General features: G+C 35.8%; 1 protein-coding gene across 1 annotated transcript in view; it reads left to right on the top strand.

The window, feature by feature from the left end:
- LOC123757118 (alanine aminotransferase 2) overlaps positions 1 to 15,127 on the top strand; it is a 41,306-nt gene extending 26,179 nt beyond the window's left edge. Inside the window, exons 3-12 of the mRNA XM_045740513.2 lie at positions 575 to 814; positions 1,403 to 1,516; positions 1,631 to 1,760; positions 3,705 to 3,784; positions 4,255 to 4,375; positions 6,189 to 6,310; positions 6,546 to 6,731; positions 8,670 to 8,818; positions 10,180 to 10,305; positions 12,803 to 15,127. Coding sequence (XP_045596469.1) covers positions 575 to 814; positions 1,403 to 1,516; positions 1,631 to 1,760; positions 3,705 to 3,784; positions 4,255 to 4,375; positions 6,189 to 6,310; positions 6,546 to 6,731; positions 8,670 to 8,818; positions 10,180 to 10,270 — 1,233 coding nt within the window. The 3' untranslated portion in view covers positions 10,271 to 10,305; positions 12,803 to 15,127. The remainder of the gene's footprint in view (positions 1 to 574; positions 815 to 1,402; positions 1,517 to 1,630; positions 1,761 to 3,704; positions 3,785 to 4,254; positions 4,376 to 6,188; positions 6,311 to 6,545; positions 6,732 to 8,669; positions 8,819 to 10,179; positions 10,306 to 12,802) is intronic.
- Positions 15,128 to 18,780: the final 3,653 nt, after the last annotated feature.

Genomic DNA, 18,780 nt, shown 5'->3' with positions numbered 1-18,780 from the left:
TTGTATAATTTTTTTCACTACAGTTGGAAAGAGCAGGTGGAGGATGCATTTCAGCTCTAGGTAGATAGGGCTTAAGAAATGGTGTTTGCAGCCATGGTGTTTGCAGCCAGAGGGTTAAACTGCTGAATTTTAATACAGAACGTATCTCAATTAAATAGAGTATATTGTCTAAGACCTGAGAAAAGTATGTGTCTGCTATTTCATCACTGCTCTTTAACCTAACCTAATTTTATTCAAAACAAATATAAAATTTTGCTTTACATATGGTGTGGATGAGGTGTGCGATGTCATAATGTTCATGGCGTGACAGGTTTTAGGTCCTAATAGTTAAACACGTCTTTCCATAAACATTTTGAGGTTATTATAACTGTAAGCATTAGGTTTTTTTTATAAACAGAACTAGTGAAGGTAATTATTAATCTACCATATAATACTTAAGAACATTGTTGGCTGCCAAGGGGTTAATAATAATAAAATATTACTGCATTATACTGCACTTGGTAAGTTTCATCTATTGAATTTTGCTTTTTGTTTTGCAAATACTGTATGATAAATTAATCATGATTTCTTGCAGGTGGTATCTTTGTGCTTAATGCCATCTCTCATGGATGACCCCAGCATTCCCTCCGATGCTAAGGCGCGTGCTCGTGGGATACTGGATGGTTGTAAGGGCAGCTCTCTCGGCTCCTACAGTGACTCTGCTGGAATAGAGATCATCCGGCACCACGTTGCACAATATATTGCAAAACGAGATGGGTTTCCCTCAAATTGGGAAGATATTATCCTTTGTGCTGGTGCCTCTGAAGGAATCAGGGTTTGTATACGTTTCATCTTTCGGCTAATTTCTTTAAATATTCCTTTCCATAAATTTAGTTTTTTGCCCAACTGCTTAGGCTAGAGGGTAGAGCAATGGTCTCATTTCATGCAGGTTGGCGTTCAATCTTCGATTGTCAAAGTGGTTGGACACCATTCCTTCCTCCCATCCCAAATTCCTATCTTGATCCCTTCAAATTGCTATACATGTATTTAGGTGAAATGGCTTGGCAATTTCTCCTGATAGTTCCCTTCCCTTAAACTGTTTTATGTAATTAAATGTAGTTGCCTAATTACCATAATAGCTTTTCTTCAAAAATTTTTGTGCACTGCATCAGATTATGTGCAGTGGCACATCCAGAATCCAGATCATTAAATTTTGGAACCGCTCTGGATTTGTGAATAACTTCTCATTTTTTGGCTATTGCCAAATTCCTTTAGAAAAGGCAAATTAAAATTAATCTTTCACATGCATGCAAGAATATATAATGCATTACTCATGCACAATGCCTACTGTGCAAATACACTTGTATACACATACATGTTATTTCTTAGGTGGTATCTAAAGTTTATTTATTGGTCTCTCCAGGGAATAATGAAGATGATGATCAAGCATGACAATAGCATTAAGCCAGGAGTAATGATCCCCATCCCCCAGTACCCACTCTACTCTGCAACCATTGCTGAATTTGATCTCCACCAGGTATGTGCTTCTCTAAACAGTAGACATATGACAAAAAGAGGCTCTAAATATAAAAAGTTTAGTCGTGCTTTAAAAAATGTAAACAAATCATAATTTTTTTATCCTACTTTACAGATTGGTTATTACCTTAACGAGTCCACTAACTGGGGGCTTGATATTTCCGAGCTGGAGCGTGCATATGAGGAAGCGAAGGAAGTGAGCAGTCCAAAGATTTTGGTCGTTATTAATCCCGGCAACCCAACAGGTTGGCTACTATTCCATACTGTACAGTATTTGCATGCTTTTTTGTCCTAATATTTCGTATTTAAAAAGAGAGGAGCTTTAAATCAACACTTGGTTAAGATTTCTTTTAAATATACCTGTAATTAAGAAGTATTAACAAAAATTCGAGTTTAGCTCATTTTTTAAATAAAACTTGATTATTTACAGTTTCAATCTTATTGATATTATTTAAAGGAGTAGTCAGATGGGCTTACCTGTGTGCACTTGGTGGTGGTACTAGTATTCAGGGAGTGAGGTTCAGCTGTCGGGTATCTGGTGAGACTTGCCCTTGGCTTCTTAAGTCATATCTGGGCCTAAGTTGTAGATGGTATTTAATCCTATGAACATCTCTCTTTCGTGTTTCATATGCATGAAAGATGTGAGGGGGCAAAGGGGATAATGGATGCTTGTTCCAAGCTGGGCACGTTTGCTTCCAGACTTGTTGCATGTTCACTATTACTAGATTAATTCAAAATGAGTTATCATTCTGTTCAATACAGTGTACTAATGATTACTATTGGTCTTTTGAAGCATCAGTAGATGGCTAAGTAGTCACTATTATTTTGAAAAAAATAAATGAATATTATATATATATATATATATATATATATATATATATATATATATATATATATATATATAATATATATATAATATATATATATATATATATATATATATATAATATATATAATATATATATATATATATATATATATATATATATATATATATATATATATATATATATATATATATATATATATATATATATATATATATATATATATATATATATATATATATATATATATATATATATATATATATATATATATATATATATATATATATATATATATATATATATATATATATATATGCAATAATTTGTGTGTACTGTAAACTTCTTTACCAAGATAGTAATCTCATTGGGATTAATGGTGTTTTCTCTTGCTCTTTCATGGAATACAACCATTATTCTCTTACTGGCTATACAATCATAATGCTTATTTCTTGGATAATAAATCTTATTACACAATAAGTCATAGCTGACCTAGTAAGCAGTTATGTATGCTTAGTCATTATAACCAAGAGAATAATGAGTTGTGGTCTATTAGTCTAAAATTGTTGTAAGATTCTAGTCATGTCAATGGCTCCTTCAATGGCAGACAAAACTTGAATACGTCCTTGGGTCAATCATTGAATACTGCACAATACTACTACTAATCACCAATAAGGGCTCTACTCTCCTTGCATTCATGTTCACCTCCTCCCCCCTACTCTCCCTAGATATTGTGTGTTCTAACATGCACACCCAGAAGGGTAATAAAAATCGCTTTATTTCATACAGTGTACATACTTCTTGTAGTTGCTCTAACGCTGACCGATGTGTGATAACCTCAGTCACACTTGGAAAAGTTATACTGCTTTGTTTATACTGTACAGTACTTTTAATATACTGTATAGGCAATGTACGGTACTTTATGACCCACTTTGCATTTGAAATAGATTTAATTGCATGAAAACCTGGATACTATATTGGAATATCTTGTGCCATCCTATGGTAATAACACTAAAAACCATAGGTTATACCAAGGTAGCCAAGCTTGGGGACAGTTGTGCTGCCTCCTGTTAGTGGTCAGTGTAGGTGACCAGGTTGGCCAAATGGTAATTAGCAAGTCTAGAGTGGCATATTTATAAGTGTTCTGGAGTCTGATTTGACCTGCCAAATGAAATTGTTCTCTTAGTGTTTCAGATGGTGCTGGAGCCAGTGTTCAATTGCTCACTCTTGTCCAAGATATAATAATATATTACTTTAGGGAGCAGTTGGATCTACTAAAAAAAAAATTATGTAATTTACACTTAAATTTATTATGCTTTTACTTCTACAGGCCCCATGTAACCTTTTCCTTTGACTTTACAGGAAATGTACTCAGTGAAAAGAATATTCAAGGCATTGTTAAATTTGCCCATGAGAAGAACCTCTTCCTTTTTGCCGATGAGGTGAGAATGAATTTGGCTATACAATGCATTATACCAAACAAGTGTTTTCTCTAATATACTGTATAGAGATTGGGCTGGGCACCCTTCCAAAAATTTCTCACTAAAGGTCAGAATACTGTAATCTGGGGCCCACACCTAGTAAGGTACTAGGAAGCATGGGCAGGATTGTAAGGTGGTGGTATGACAATGTGAAAGAACAAATTAAGGATGGAAATTCAAATTAGTAAAATCTTTTTAAAAAAGGAAAGTTTTGAGATGGTGGGTATTGGGGTGTAATGGTGTTAACTAACCTATCCCGAACTGTAACCCATGAGTTAATAAACTCCCAGGTACGTGTTTGAAACTTTTATAATAATTATACAAAAGGGAGAAAGATATACTGTATATTTCATACATATACTTGATTATATATAGACTTCAACAGTTTATACAGCTGCATATTAAGCATGGTTCTGATTTGTTTGTTACAGGTGTACCAAGACAATGTATATGCAGAGGGTTGTAAATTTCATTCCTTCAAGAAGGTTATAATGGAAATGGGTGCTCCATATGACACAATGGAACTCGCTTCTTTCATGTCCTGCTCAAAAGGTAATTAAAGCTCTTCCTATCCAAGAAGAGATGTTGAAATGATTAACCCATCCTGGGTCATGTTTTAAACCAAAATCTTGTACAACAAGTAACCTAATTTTGTTGTCAGTATGTATCTTGATTAACGTTTGCTCTTTTACATGCTATATATTATTTATTCAACTTTACTGTAAAGTTGAAAAGTAGTATAAATATAACATGTATATTTGACAGAGCAAGCAATCTGTTCAACTCGTCCTCCTCTTTATATATTACCTATTGCGATTGTCGTCAAGTCACGACGAATTCGTACGTACTTAGCTTTTATTAATAGTATACTGACCAGTAAGGAATTCTTTTAAAATAAATGAAGCTAAAAAATACTTAAATATTCTTAGGCCTAGTGTAGCACACACATGTACAGTATTAGGCCTCAGATATTGTGCATTAGGCCTAGGAAGGTTAGGTTAGTTTAGTTTATCAAAGTAACAGAAGTAAAAAAAAAATTTTCCCAGTTTGTCCAACTCAGTAGTTCAGATTTTTGCTTTCTAATTTTGTTGTACGTCAATATATATACTATGGTCCTCGTCGTTACTAAAAGTGCAGTACTACAAAAACAGGAGGATGGGCTGATCTGTAAAACCGTGCCAAGATAGGATTGGCACGGTTTTTAATGAATTGTTAGTGGCTGTACAATGAATTACTATATTCTGTCAAGGTAATAGGTAGGTGGGACAGCAACCTGTCCCCTCAAATAGTACCCAGTACATCGCATTTTGATGTATACCTGTACAGTAAATTGCCACCGGCTAAAAAGTGTACTAAAAATCATAGCAGCTCGCAATATTAACGTGCCCCATTTCCTATTTGTGGGTCCTCAATTAGGTTAAGTTCGAGCAATTTAGTACTGTACATCATTTTAGTGAGGTGAGCGCTGGAGAATAGGGGCTGGGGACAGGTGGGGCAGTAGAGGTATGTTGGGTACATGTGAGGGGGATTGTGTGGATCCATAAGTTAGCTTTATTCAGACCAATAATACATAACACTAGCACTTTAATAGTTGGTTTGAAGAACTTGAATGCAAGTAACATAAACCTGCGCACACACACATTGAAGTCTAGTGGTCAGCGTGAAGAGATTTTTCATGTTGGGTTTGCAGAAACTTGCTCCAGATGTTTAAAGTTGCGTGAATACAAGGAGATAGAAATGTCTTTTATGAAATGCACTATCATTTATTATAGGACTTATTTGGGAAATCATTGAATAGTTATTGTACACTAAATAATACAATAATTTCCATATGATCTATAAAACCATAGTTTTCTGCAGTTACTCATTTGCACAAATTTAAATAGTAATGGTTGCCTTAACCTAGTCAAATATACTCTTTTTGAATCTGTTTTATTTCTGATGGTAGTATATTGTATATGGTTTGGAATATATTTGCTGCTTCATGTGGATTAGAGTACAGGTTTCATGGATCATGCCGTGTGCATGCTTCCTTAATAAAAGTTGCAATGAAATCTGTTAAATTCCACCATTGTATGAAGTGGGTGAAGAAATTACAGGTTTAAGATTTTGTTCTGGCATTTTCAAAGCTTGAACATGTAAAGTATTTCCTTAAAGTATTGATATCTTAAATCTCATTTGGATGAGCTTTAAAAGTTTTAAGCTGGTCATTTCGTTTAGTAGTTGATTTTTAATGGAAAATACTGCATCATTTTTTCTTGCATTACAAATGATGTGCATAGTACAACAAAGAACGTATTATTATTTTCCATGACCAGTGTTGCATATTATTTTTGATTCCATATGCATGAAAAATGTCTTTCAGGATACATGGGTGAGTGTGGTTTGAGGGGAGGCTATGCTGAGCTCATAAATGTAGACCCACAAGTTAAGGCAATGTACCTCAAAAGCATCTCTGCCAAGCTATGCCCAACAACCCTTGGCCAGGTAAGTCACAAGGTATTGTTAGTGTATTCTATAAAGTAAGTATTGTGGAATTTAATTTCAACAGGTACAGCATTACTATGTATAGATGTTAGTCTTGATCACCCTTAAAGAAACTGTATAGTTAAACATTTCACATCATTAAAATAGATATAAAATATAACCGAGTGACTGGTAGGTTTAAAGAGTCTTCTGTTTTGCACTGGACAATATATTTAATTAAATTTAATATTTTCAGGCTGTAATGGAGTGTGTTGTGAATCCACCCCAGGAGGGAGAGCCTTCATATGACCAATTCATGGAAGAGAAAAATGAGGTTCTCTCGTCTCTTGCTCTTCGGGCGAAGATGATTGTAGAAACCTTTAATTCTGTTCCAGGAATGTCGTGCAATATTGTTCAAGGAGCCATGTATGCATTCCCACAGGTAAAGAACATAGTTTATAAAGTAGTTATGCAAGGTGTATTGGGGATGCCTGTTAAAATACATGGTCTCCAAAACTCGCTCTGTTCATTTAAGAGCCTCTACTGGTTATGGTTTGTAAACTGATCTTATTGTAGCTGATTGTATTAGAGTAGAAAATACTAGCATGCAATATGATCCCTTTTTTTATATATATGTACAGTATAATTAAAGTACAGTATTTTTACTGTTTAGGAATGTCCCTTTACCAAGATATAATTAGTGTCATTAGCTTAGTGACTCATTTTTTCATTAATTCTTTTGCTGCCAAATTTATTTCATACATTTTTTTCATACATTGATTGCTATCAATTTTGGCTTACCTGTACCAGGGAACATGCCTTGCAGCAGAGCATAACTTTGGCTACATTTGTTTCCTTCAGCAGATAATACATTTATGTACTCGTCAGTTTTCAGCTACATAAATTTGCCAGCACAACTTGTTGGCTTGGTTCATTTTCACATTCTGCATTTTAATTGTATATATTTCTTGTGCATGCCTCTTCCTGTTGGAAGTGATCTACCCAGATTCTGCAACCTTGTATGGGGGTGGAGGGGGGCAACTTGCTGCTTGGGTGTGTGTGTGTGTGTGTGTGGGGTAAAACAAGAGATTCAGTGCAGCTGGAACGAATTGACTGGCTTGTCTATTGACAAAGGTTATGGATCAAATGAGCATTGAGAAGTACCTGGTAGATATCTCTTTGGTCCCTGGAGTGCCATCAGGCACTTGGGTAGTGACTTATCTTTGTCTTTTACTATTTCTAGGGTTTTTAATATTCCTTCATGAGTTGGTTGTGAATGTAGGGATGTTGTATATGCTGTTTATATTTCGCATGCCTTATCTCTTCATCTCCAAACCCATATTTTGATGGGTAGCCAAGCCCATGATTTAATTAAAAGTTCTTCTACAGCATCTTGTTAACCGAAGTAAAGTGTTAGCTTTGTACCTGATGAGTCATGTTCCGTGATAATTAGACAAATTGCTTCCTGCTTGACCCCCCTTGTGAATATTCCGGATGCTAACACTGGCAGCTCCTGTTGGTAATTTGACCTGGGCCCTTTTCCTACTGCCTCATTGGAATCTCCTTCTGGAGAGGAAGTACTTAGTGACAGGTGGTGGTGGTGAAAGAGTAGTTGAAAAAAAAAATTAAGATTTTGTTTGTATAAAGTTAACAGAAGTGAAACAACAATAATAATGGGAATGGGATCAGAGTTAAAGGTATGGAAAAAGATTTACCAGAAAAATTATGAGGGGCCAGGGATAAAAATTAAAAGTAATTTAGAAAAAAGGAATCTCTCTTTGCAAAGGAAGTAAGTTTAGTAGGGTAACTTGTGGACAGGTAAATGGAAATTTTAAGGTATGTAGAAGAACGTTAAATAGTTAGGGAAGTGAAAAGTATTTTCTCCACCTTTTTTTAAAGTCTAATGGGTGGAGGTGATGGGGATAGCAATGTTTCACCAGCTGAAGTCTGTTTTGGGACACCTACCTTTCTGAGTGCCTAATCCAGTCGATGACAGACATGGAATGCTTCCAACCACAGGGAGGGGGGTGGTGTCTTAAGTTATTGCTCCTCGTGCCTCTCTGAGGGGACCAGGTCCTAGCTCGTGGTCCCCGGTAGGCACTAGAACTCCATTTGAAGGATTGCCACAGTCTAATACATGCATATCAGCCCGGTAAGCTCCAAGGAGCCAGAGGGAATCTCTACAGAACATAGAGGGAATGTGAACTGCAGTGGAAGAACTAATGAAGAGGACTATTAAACAATATTACTTAATAACTAAAACCTTCTTTTACTATTTTAAAAATAAAACATATTGATGTGTTCTTGCCACATGAAAGTGGGAACTGTGATAATGATTGTTAAAATCCCAGATATTTTATCATAACATATTTCTTTGTAGATCATGTTGCCAGAGAGAGCTATAGAAGCTGCAAAAGCTGCAGGTCAAGCACCAGATGTGTTCTATGCATTCCAGTTGCTTGAAAACACTGGCATATGTATTATTCCAGGCAGTGGGTTTGGACAGCGCCCAGGAACATACCATTTCAGGTCAGTAATTGTTTGTTACAAAGCTAAAACAATTTTTCTATTTCTTCTAAGTTGGCATACACAGGCATTAAGTTTGAACATAATAAGACTACTTATGTGTTTGGAAAGAAGTTCAATACCAGAATAATCTGAGATTTTACTGTCAAAGTCCTTTTTAATTTAATGGCAATTGTTCAGATGTATGCTGTATGCTTTAGAGGTTAATAAAACACCTGTCATGATCAGCTACTTTACCCCACTTGAGCCACGATGATGTGAGATGTGAAATTACAATGCAGTCTTAACTTTTCAAGCAATTTTTTTTTTAACATTTGACTTTTGGAGATGGTTTCACATATACAGCTATATTTGAAATAATTTAATAGTGTGTTTTAAATAAGAAGTTTCTTTACAGCATTCTCAACATAAAGTAATGATAATATAAGAATTCATTAATTTATAACAGTGCAAAATTTATGCATTGCTAGTATAGCAATGCATAAATATAGCAATATTTATTGCTATATTATATTACAATGCTAGTACAGTATACATACCTGCATACTGCTGCAGGTATGGCTGCATACATGCAGTGTCCATACAACAGGTGTTCATCAGTTAGACTTGATAAATATACATGTCTATACAGTAATGAAAAAAGAAATAGAACAAATTATTTTCGAGATCTGTGGCTCGTTTGGATATTTTAGTTTCCATCTGTCCACCCCTTTGTTCATTACCACACATTCCAAATAATGTTTGTCTGCCTTATCAGTTTCCCTGAATTTTATAAGTTTAAATCATGCCACAAATACCTCGTGTCACATTAAGGAGAGTTATTATTTCTTTAGTCTTCTCCATGTCTCATCCCACTTAGAAGAGAAGGATGTGTTTGCTTGAAATATATCAAGCACAGTAATTAAGATAGGAGATGGCTAAAGGCCACTGGTCTTTTAATGTTCACTCGGCAGTTATTAGGGAGCTGGTTTTAAGCCAATTGGCAGCTAATGTTCCATGGAAAACTGGCAGGGTAAGCTGAAGATATGCTACGGGAGTAGTCATCACGTCCTGTATCCATCTCTTGGGGGGGAGGGGGTATGGGTGGAAGTACAGTATTGAAATATCAAATGAAATTTTAGATACTGCGCAGAACTAGATAGAAGTGTACCAATGTATCGGTAACTAATCGTTACCATAATCATTGCATCCCCTTGTACACATTATACCACATTTTCATATATTTTTATATTCTGGTATGACAGCCTATGGATACCTTGCTCGATCAGCAATAAAAAAAATCTACTCTAGTTATGGATTAAATTATCATTTATAGTATATTTTTTGTGTACTAATTTTCTACTGAACATTATTTCTCTTGTCAGGACCACTATTCTACCCCAGCCCGAGATGCTCAAAACTATGCTTGAAAAGTTCCGAGAGTTCCACAAAAATTTTATCAAGCTTTATGAATAAGCAGCTGCATCTTGAGACCTCTTATGTGCATATCCGTAAGTATAAACATGTCTCTCAAACTTTTAAAGTAATGTGCTAGATTTTCTCTGTAGGTACTGTAAATGAATGCCTTATGTATGGATTAAAATTAAATTTGATTTATTTTGTTGCAGTATATATGCTGTATTGTGTAGTAGTAGTGGAAAGGCTGTATAGGTATTAAAATACGGTACATTACATCTGTGGTCTTGTGCATTTAAAAAAAAAAGATGCTATTGGTGCCATGCTGTCCAATCACTGTATGAAGCCAGAAAGAGCTGGGGAGTGTGTGTGGTTACTTTGCCCATATTATTTTCTGCTCTACTCATACATTGTTCAAATACTGTACAGTATATGCAGGTTGAGGTTTGAACGTATAAAAAAAACTGATCTCAATTTTATGCTGCATCCCAAATCTGATCAATCACTTAAAACCAATTGCATCAAAATTGTATTCACTAAACATTTCTGATATTTATAGTACTGTATTATCCTGAGTGATGGATGCCTTGTGGGGTTAAATAACTTTCTTTAAAAATTACCATCTGCATCTTTTACGTTACTGAATAGCTTGCATGGTTTTTTTGAGGCATAGTGAGGAGGAAAGATTTTTTTTATATGAACTAATACCAGGACCTAGTATTAACATTTTTTATGTGCTTCCCAAACCTCAACTGTCTTCACAGGCAGAATGCTCCCAATGTTACCATGCAATGAAGTTGCCATTTATGTCTAAAAGTATATATGCAAAAACTTGTTAGATGTGTCAATGTTCTGTTCTGAGTGCGTCTTGGTTGATCACCTAGCCATGGCCGAGACTCCACTTGGGATGCTGCTTACATGCTAAGCACTCATGAACGCTTGCTCAAATTGTGACCAGAAACTGTGAAAATGGTCTTGCCAGGTTGTTTATTGGCAAGGAGATGGAAAAATATCTCGATCCATCAGGAAGAGTGCTTGCTATAACACCGAAGAGAAGAGTGAACCTCTTCAAAATTCGGTGATAATTGAAATTGTAAAGAAAGCCATTGTTCAGCTATCAAGAACTAGCCACTGCCCAACTGCACTAAAATACTAAGACATTCTAACATGCTCAGGAAAACCAGGATCAAAGTGGCAAGAACAGGAGCAAACAGAGGTTCTGTTCAGGATGGAGTGTTTCAATTATCTTGATGAGCAAACTTCCTTCAGTGTTTTCCCCATGGAGGCCTCCATTTGAATGGGAAAAAACCAAATAGAAAAATCATTGAAAGGTGTCTTACCGAAGTAGGAGACGGCTCCAGGCAGGGCCATTGAGGGGCGGTGGAGGGGTGAACCCAGGGCCCTACACGGAAGGTATTCCACGAGGGTCTCAGAACGTCGGCTTCAAGCAAGAAGAAAGGACCCAGGTGATGTACTAAACAGTCTAGAGTCAGAACAAGCCAGTGCATCCAAAAGTGTAGCATTACACTGAAGCCTAATAATTAGACTAACAATAAGATGAGGTAGGGCTGCAACCTAACCATGGGATAGGGCCCAAACCAGTAATTCTACCTGCTTGTAAACAGATGGGCATCCCTGTCACCTCACCACAAAGTGCTTGTTCGGATAATGGAAAATATACTGCCCATTACCCCTTTATCCAGGTTTGCCTTCAAATCATAAATTTTGGAAACTTGTCCATAAATTTGATTTAAACTTGATATACATTTGGTACAAAGTTCTCCCAAATACAGTAATGGAATTTTGACATTACTCTGTTATGATCTGTGATTGAATTCACTTGGCACATGGATGTTCAGGAATGTACCACTTTTGCAGATAAAGGGACCACAGTTTCATTGGTTGTCATTTAATCAATTGAGCTTTCTGATTTGGAGCACAAAAAGGTCTTTTCTCAGGGCTCTGAAGTCCCATCAGCACAGATAAGATCACCGACAGGTATTGCAGGAGTTGTACATAAACACTGTACATACTGCACAAGGAAACAGCTGTCACACTTTAGGTTGGTTATTATAACCAACCTGGAGAATTAAGCAAATTGTCCAGTGATTAAAAATTCTTAGATAAGTAAAAGTTTTAGGGGAAACAGACCGACCAAAAGGCATATATACATACTGTATGATAATGCATGCTAGAAAAAAAATTACTATCATTACTTTCCACAGCATGTGAAACTTGTTCATTTGTTAACACAGGTTAAACTACTTATAAAATGAAAGTAGCAACTTTTCAAATTGTCAGGTAGACCCTTTAACATAAAAGGGTTTAAAGTAAATGAGACCAGACTTGTAAAATTGCTAATTCCACTTCCAAGACGGTTTTAACACTTTAAATTTGTGAGAATGGTTCTTAGTTTAGTTATTGAATATTGTTGTGATGCTGCCTTGGGAATATTGATTGCATGGTAATGAATGGAGCGCTGTATATCAAATGCCATTCCCCAAGCTTCAGCAAAATTCATGTCTCGGTCAAATTATTCTTTATATATTACATTAAGAATTTTAAATTATAATTTAGATTTTTTGTTTTCAGAAAAGTGCCCTCGAAACACTTGACTACAGCTACAAGGTTTGGTAGAAGGTACCAGTAGTCCGTTTAACCTACACACTTATTTTATAAGTTTGGAATTCTTTAGGGGGAAAAAAAACTTGTTTCCACTTTGTTAATTGTTATTGTCTATAATGATGCTTCTTCACTTAGAGCAGTTTAAACCTGTAACTGCCAAGTCACATGCTTAAGGCACACTAAAAGTACCCATATGATAAAATACTGCATGTAGTGTCTGATTAGAACTAAAGACCTATATAGATTTTAACTATTTATAATAGTGATAAATTAATTTTAAATTCCATATACTGTACAGTATTTCTTTAAATTTAAATATAAAAGCTTCATTTATGGAATGCAGCTCACAAGTGATAACCTGATGCAAATATGAATACTTTTAGGATCTACAAATGTTCAAGGCACTTGTTGCAACTGCACTCTTTACTATTCTATATTTTATGCTATTAAATGCGAATATCTAGCCTTGCTAGAACTGACAACTGTTGCCTTAAACTAAAACTAAATCATACTGGTATATCGACTCATTCTCCTGTTTAGTCCGTATTGTGACGGTCGTCAATAGTCACGAATTTGTACGTACTTAGCTTTTAGACACAGTAGTAGTAGTAGTAGTATACTGACTTCTAATGAATTCTTTTAAAATAAATGCATCTAAAAACAAGCTTAAATATTCCTAGACCTAGTATAGCGCACGTGTAATATATTAGGCCTCGGATATCATATATTAGGCCTAGGAAGGTTAATTTTGTTTGTCAAAGCAACACAAGTAAAAAAAAATAGGTTCCCAGTTTGTCAAACAAAATAGTTCAGATTAATACTGATTAATTTTGTTGTACCTTGGTATATATACTGTGGTCCTCATTGTTACTATAAGTACTACCAAAACAGGAGGTTGGGTTGCAATATACACTGTTATTGGAAAAAGTTGGAAATGTTCATTAATGCATGAAAAGGTACATGGAAACTACTAAGGGCCACTCAATTTTTGCTCATTCTTTTCCAGCATTATTCAAGCTTTCGGTAGTGGGAAGGATTGCAACATTATATACCTTGACTTTGGGAGGTTATCTTAAGTTGGTTTAGGACATTGTTATTTCAATGGAAACAATAAATCAAATAAATGGTTGTTTTAATATATATATAAATTTGGACACACGTGATTGAACAGTATTATTTGCAGACTATTCAAAATTAGGGTGTGAAATAAATTCAGGAGACTGAAAATTGCTAAAAGACAATTTAGATACACAGGGTACTTGTAAAATGGAAGAAAGATGGTTTAATGCTAACAAATATAGAGTTTAGAGCCAAGGTAATAATAAGTTACGATACATCAGCTAGACAATTGGTTTAAAGTGAAGGTTAGACACATGTGAGCGAGTTTGGGGGGTATAAATAGAAGCTGTCTCCTATGGACCAATAGGTCTTCCACAGTTTATTCTTGTGTTTTTAAACAACTTTAGGATTCGTAAATGCTCAAATATGAAGGACTTTAGAGTTGCTACAGCTGCTTTGTTTTGGTATACAGCCACTTTACACAGACCTCTGTTCTGTGAAATCAATGTAGCTGCCTATGAGTTTGAACATTGTACATAAATTTTTATAGAGGTTTTATATTTGGTGGCTGAAATTAATTTTAAATTGCCACTTTGATACATTTTTTCTAGCCCCTGATATGGCCCTATGTAGTAATGACTGAAACCAGGTGACATCACTATAACTGACATCTTTTCCTTATCTCCATTAATGTTTTGTTCTAAATAGAATGTTTTATTTTAAATAATAGTTGCTCAAACTTTTGTAACAAAAAACAAATATATATAGCACTATTTGTCATTACTGTATTTGTATAAAGATTTGATATGTATTTAAGAATTCTGTGCTTTGCAGGTTAACCGAAGCTAATACGGTACTGTCATTCCTTGAAAGTGTGCCCTTGTCCAGGCAAATATGGCATAGACAAGAAGGCTTATTTAGTAATGTTCTATATAAATTAAAATGTTTTAAAGTAGCTTCACGAGTTATAAGTTTATGGGTGTTGAATTAGCGATTCATGATTGGGAACGATTAAATTCTGGAGTATTTCTTTCATTACATTTATAATTCCGACTGCTGTATCTTGCTATATTTTCATGTACCTGTCACATTTTTATATATATGGAATACCTGTACAGTACACTGAACTGTGATAAACCTGACTCACTGCACAACAGGCTTGATGAGCAGGGGGACTATGTACAGTAATTATAAATATTCACCACATGCAAATAAAAAAAAAAGATATAAAAATATGGTTTTATTGCCAAGATAATTTTTTTTGTAAATTTAATATGCATTTGTTGAAAACATTCAGCGAGTGTTGGTTTGTCGGCCGACTGGGAGCCGGTCGGCCGAGCGGACAGCACACTGGACCTGTGGTCCTGGGTTCGATCCCAGGCGCCGGCGAGAAACAATGGGCAGAGTTTCTTTCACCCTATGCCCCTGTTACCTAGCAGTAAAATAGGTACCTGGGTGTCAGCTGTCACGGGCTGCTTCCTGGGGGTGGAGGCCTGGTTGAGGACCGGGCCGCGGGGACACTAAAAAGCCTCGAAATCATCTCGAGATAACTTCAAGATATTGTGCAGCAATTATTTGGGTTAACATCCACTGATGCTGAGATTAAGATGAACTGAGGGAAGGAGAGTTCTAAGTCTGGTAAAAGGATGCTTCTCAATGAAATTGTAATGTATACCCTCTTCACTTCCTCTAGTGACTATTTTAAGAACCAATTTAAACTTTTGTTAGGGAAGTATGACTTGAGCAATATTGCTGCAGTGAATATGTAACCCCCAAACTTTCTATACTCCTATACCCTGTTGCTAGGGAACGGTCTGGATTGCGACTTTTATTTTTTATTTTATTTTTTTTTTTTTTTTGAACTGCTTAGGTATTGCTTCAGAAGAATAATGTTATTGTAGAGTACATCCTTTTTCTTTACAAGGTTTTAAATGTAAAGATTTGGTAATTATTTTCTTGTTGAGACAGGCTGTTAGGCTTAAAAAAGGGTTTTGTAATCAATGACACGCCTTCCCTAGGATGCATGCACAACAGTACAATAAGTCCCGGGTACCAATCTACTGCAATGTCAACAAATGGAAAAGGTGTAAGCCGTTACTATTGCTATGGTGTCTGTTAAACTAACCTCACTCCTCCTTTCCTTATAAATCTTAAAAACTTCTTGTGTGGAAAAGTTGGAGGAGGACACGAGACTTGGGCTGAGGGAAAGGAAAGTGAAGAGGAGCACAAGGGATAATACGAGAAAAAACATAGCAGAGATGAAAAGGGTCTGGAGGGGTAGAAGGAGAAAGGATAGGTGGGAAGAGTAAATAGATGGCCCTTGTCAAAGAGGTTATTTTGATTTGCACTTTGACTGGAAAAATTCATAAGGCCAACAAGTTTAGATTGAGACAAGCGGCAACCTCGCCAACACCTGTAGGGAGGATGGGCAGAAATGGTTAGATTTGTGCATTATTGTTTTGTCCAGAAACTAGTTAGTGGGGATTTTTAAAAAATTGTGCACGTTCTGAAAAACGTACTGTATTTGGCACACTGATGCTGTGGAATAACAATTCTTTAATTTCTGAAAATTTAACATGTTTTATTGGACTACATATAAATATTGATTAGGCAATGAAAGCATATAGTAAGTGTAGTGAACACTAGGGTTTAATTTATTTAAATTGAATTTGCCCTTAAAAAGTAAAATATACAATCAGTGAAGCTTGGCATTATTACTGGACTCAAATTACTGCACTTGATTGATAATTGTAATTCCTTGACCACTTGCAAAGTGATCAAGGAATAATAACTTGTCAGCATTATATGTTTGACATACCAAGAGTGTTATATTGGAAGTAAAGATACCGGAATTACAGTATTAAAAAAAAAAGGTCACTGGGTTAGCCTTCTATTCCAGATAGTACTGTTAGTGACGACAGTCCTCGCAGGCCAGTCCAATGGCCAGTGGTGAGAGAACAAGATGATGAATTTAAAATGAGAGAGTAATAAATTTAGGTAAATATAAATGAGGTGAAGGATGGAATGATCCACCATCTCTGTACCTCTTTGCTCCCTCTGACACATATGGACAGCAAGGCAGTGTTAAGACCAGTAGCAATTGTTTATCACTAAACTCTTAATTGGCAGATGACTCGTGTTGTCATCTACTAACATGTATGCCTCTGAGGCCACAACCATGTAGCCATAGCAGTTTTAATCAATGATCCATTCTGTCACCAGAAATCACACCCCATTCCAAAATCCCTATTCCCCATCCCAAATTCTTATCCTGACCTTTTCCAAGTGCTATATAGTCGTAATGACTGGTGCTTTTCCCTTGATAATTCCCTTCCCTTCTCTCCTGAAGAGAGCTGTGCACTTTAGTGCAGCTATTGTGAATGTGCCATGCATTATACAACCCTTCTTACAAGCCACGCAGGTATATGCAGCATCTAGTAACCTTGTTGAGTATGGCTCATTCACTCCCTCATCACATAGGTAGCTCAGAGGAAGGAGTTGGCTATTACTAGTGAACCCATCCTTCTATTTAGATAATAGTTTTTGTAACTATGTGCACCATACTGGAAAGCATCATATTGCATGATGTACTAAGCAATTAGTAGAATTTGGTCCTATTCACTTCCTAGTCTGAAAAAATAAGCTAAAATACAAATATTCCTAGGCCTAGTATAACACACACATGTACTACATTAGACCTCAGATATTGTGTATTAGGCCTTGGAAGGTTAGGTTATTTTAGTTTGTCTTTGCAGCATAAATATAAAATATTTTCCAGTTTGGCCAAATGCAATAGTATCAATTAATACCTTCTAATTGCGTTGTACAGTACGTCAGTTTATATAATATGGTCATCATTACTATCAGTACTACCAAAACAGGAGGATGGGCTGCACTAGCATGGTATCTCTACTTGCACCACTACATGAACACTGCCATTACCTTAGAGACATTGGGAAATTAACTGATAACAATGATCAGAACATCCCACCAGTACCATATAATCATTCACATATACGTCATATTGAACACATGCATGCACATGGTGTTACACATACATGTGCACACACACACACACACATAGACATACATTGGTGATCTTGCTTGCAAGTGCAGTCAGGAAAAGTAATTCACACAGGTACATGTATGCACTCACACACATGGTGTGCTCATACATGCACATCAACATGTGGTGTTGGGCACACACACACACATTGCCAAATGTGTGTGCAAATACACATATAGTACACACACACAACCTAATATACGCACCTGACATCTCTGACATCCCTAAACCCCCTCTTTTTTTTTCCACTATCATCTTGTCATCCATATTTTTAACCGCCTAATGTAATAACAGAAAAACACAAACGAGTCAACAGCATGCATAGGGAGGGAAGAGAGAGGGCATCAGAGATGAAATTTGAATAAGCCAGAGGAAGTATTACAAATAGAACCGGTGTAAAAGTAAGGGAAAATATCAGGATTTTAATGATAACGGATGAACTGAAAGAAATGAAGGAAACAAAAAAAAGTGACCTCAAGAGTGAGTCGAAATCAGCAAATGAGGACATAGAGAATCTAAAAGAAAACCCATTTCAGGCCCATCAAAACAACCAAACCCTTAGTACCTTGAAATTAAATATTGTATGGGGTTCTTGTAAAGCAGAGCTCATTTGCAGGAATTTAACAAATGTAATATTAGCTAATGTATTAGCTAATTTAGCTAATGTAATATTAGCAAAGTAGAAAATGGCAATGCAAGCAGTCATTTTGCAGAAAGCACAAACTAGATACTAGAAAGGAGAATGAGCAATAGTAGTAATAGAAATTAAGAAACGAGGATCCAAACCAGAGGAGTGGAGAGAAAAGGAGAGATATTAAAG

Source organism: Procambarus clarkii, chromosome 13, assembly GCF_040958095.1.
Source record: "Procambarus clarkii isolate CNS0578487 chromosome 13, FALCON_Pclarkii_2.0, whole genome shotgun sequence".
Classification (NCBI taxonomy): domain Eukaryota; kingdom Metazoa; phylum Arthropoda; class Malacostraca; order Decapoda; family Cambaridae; genus Procambarus; species Procambarus clarkii.
Note: the sequence above shows the minus strand (reverse complement) of the source record. Positions and strands in the feature narration are given on the sequence as shown.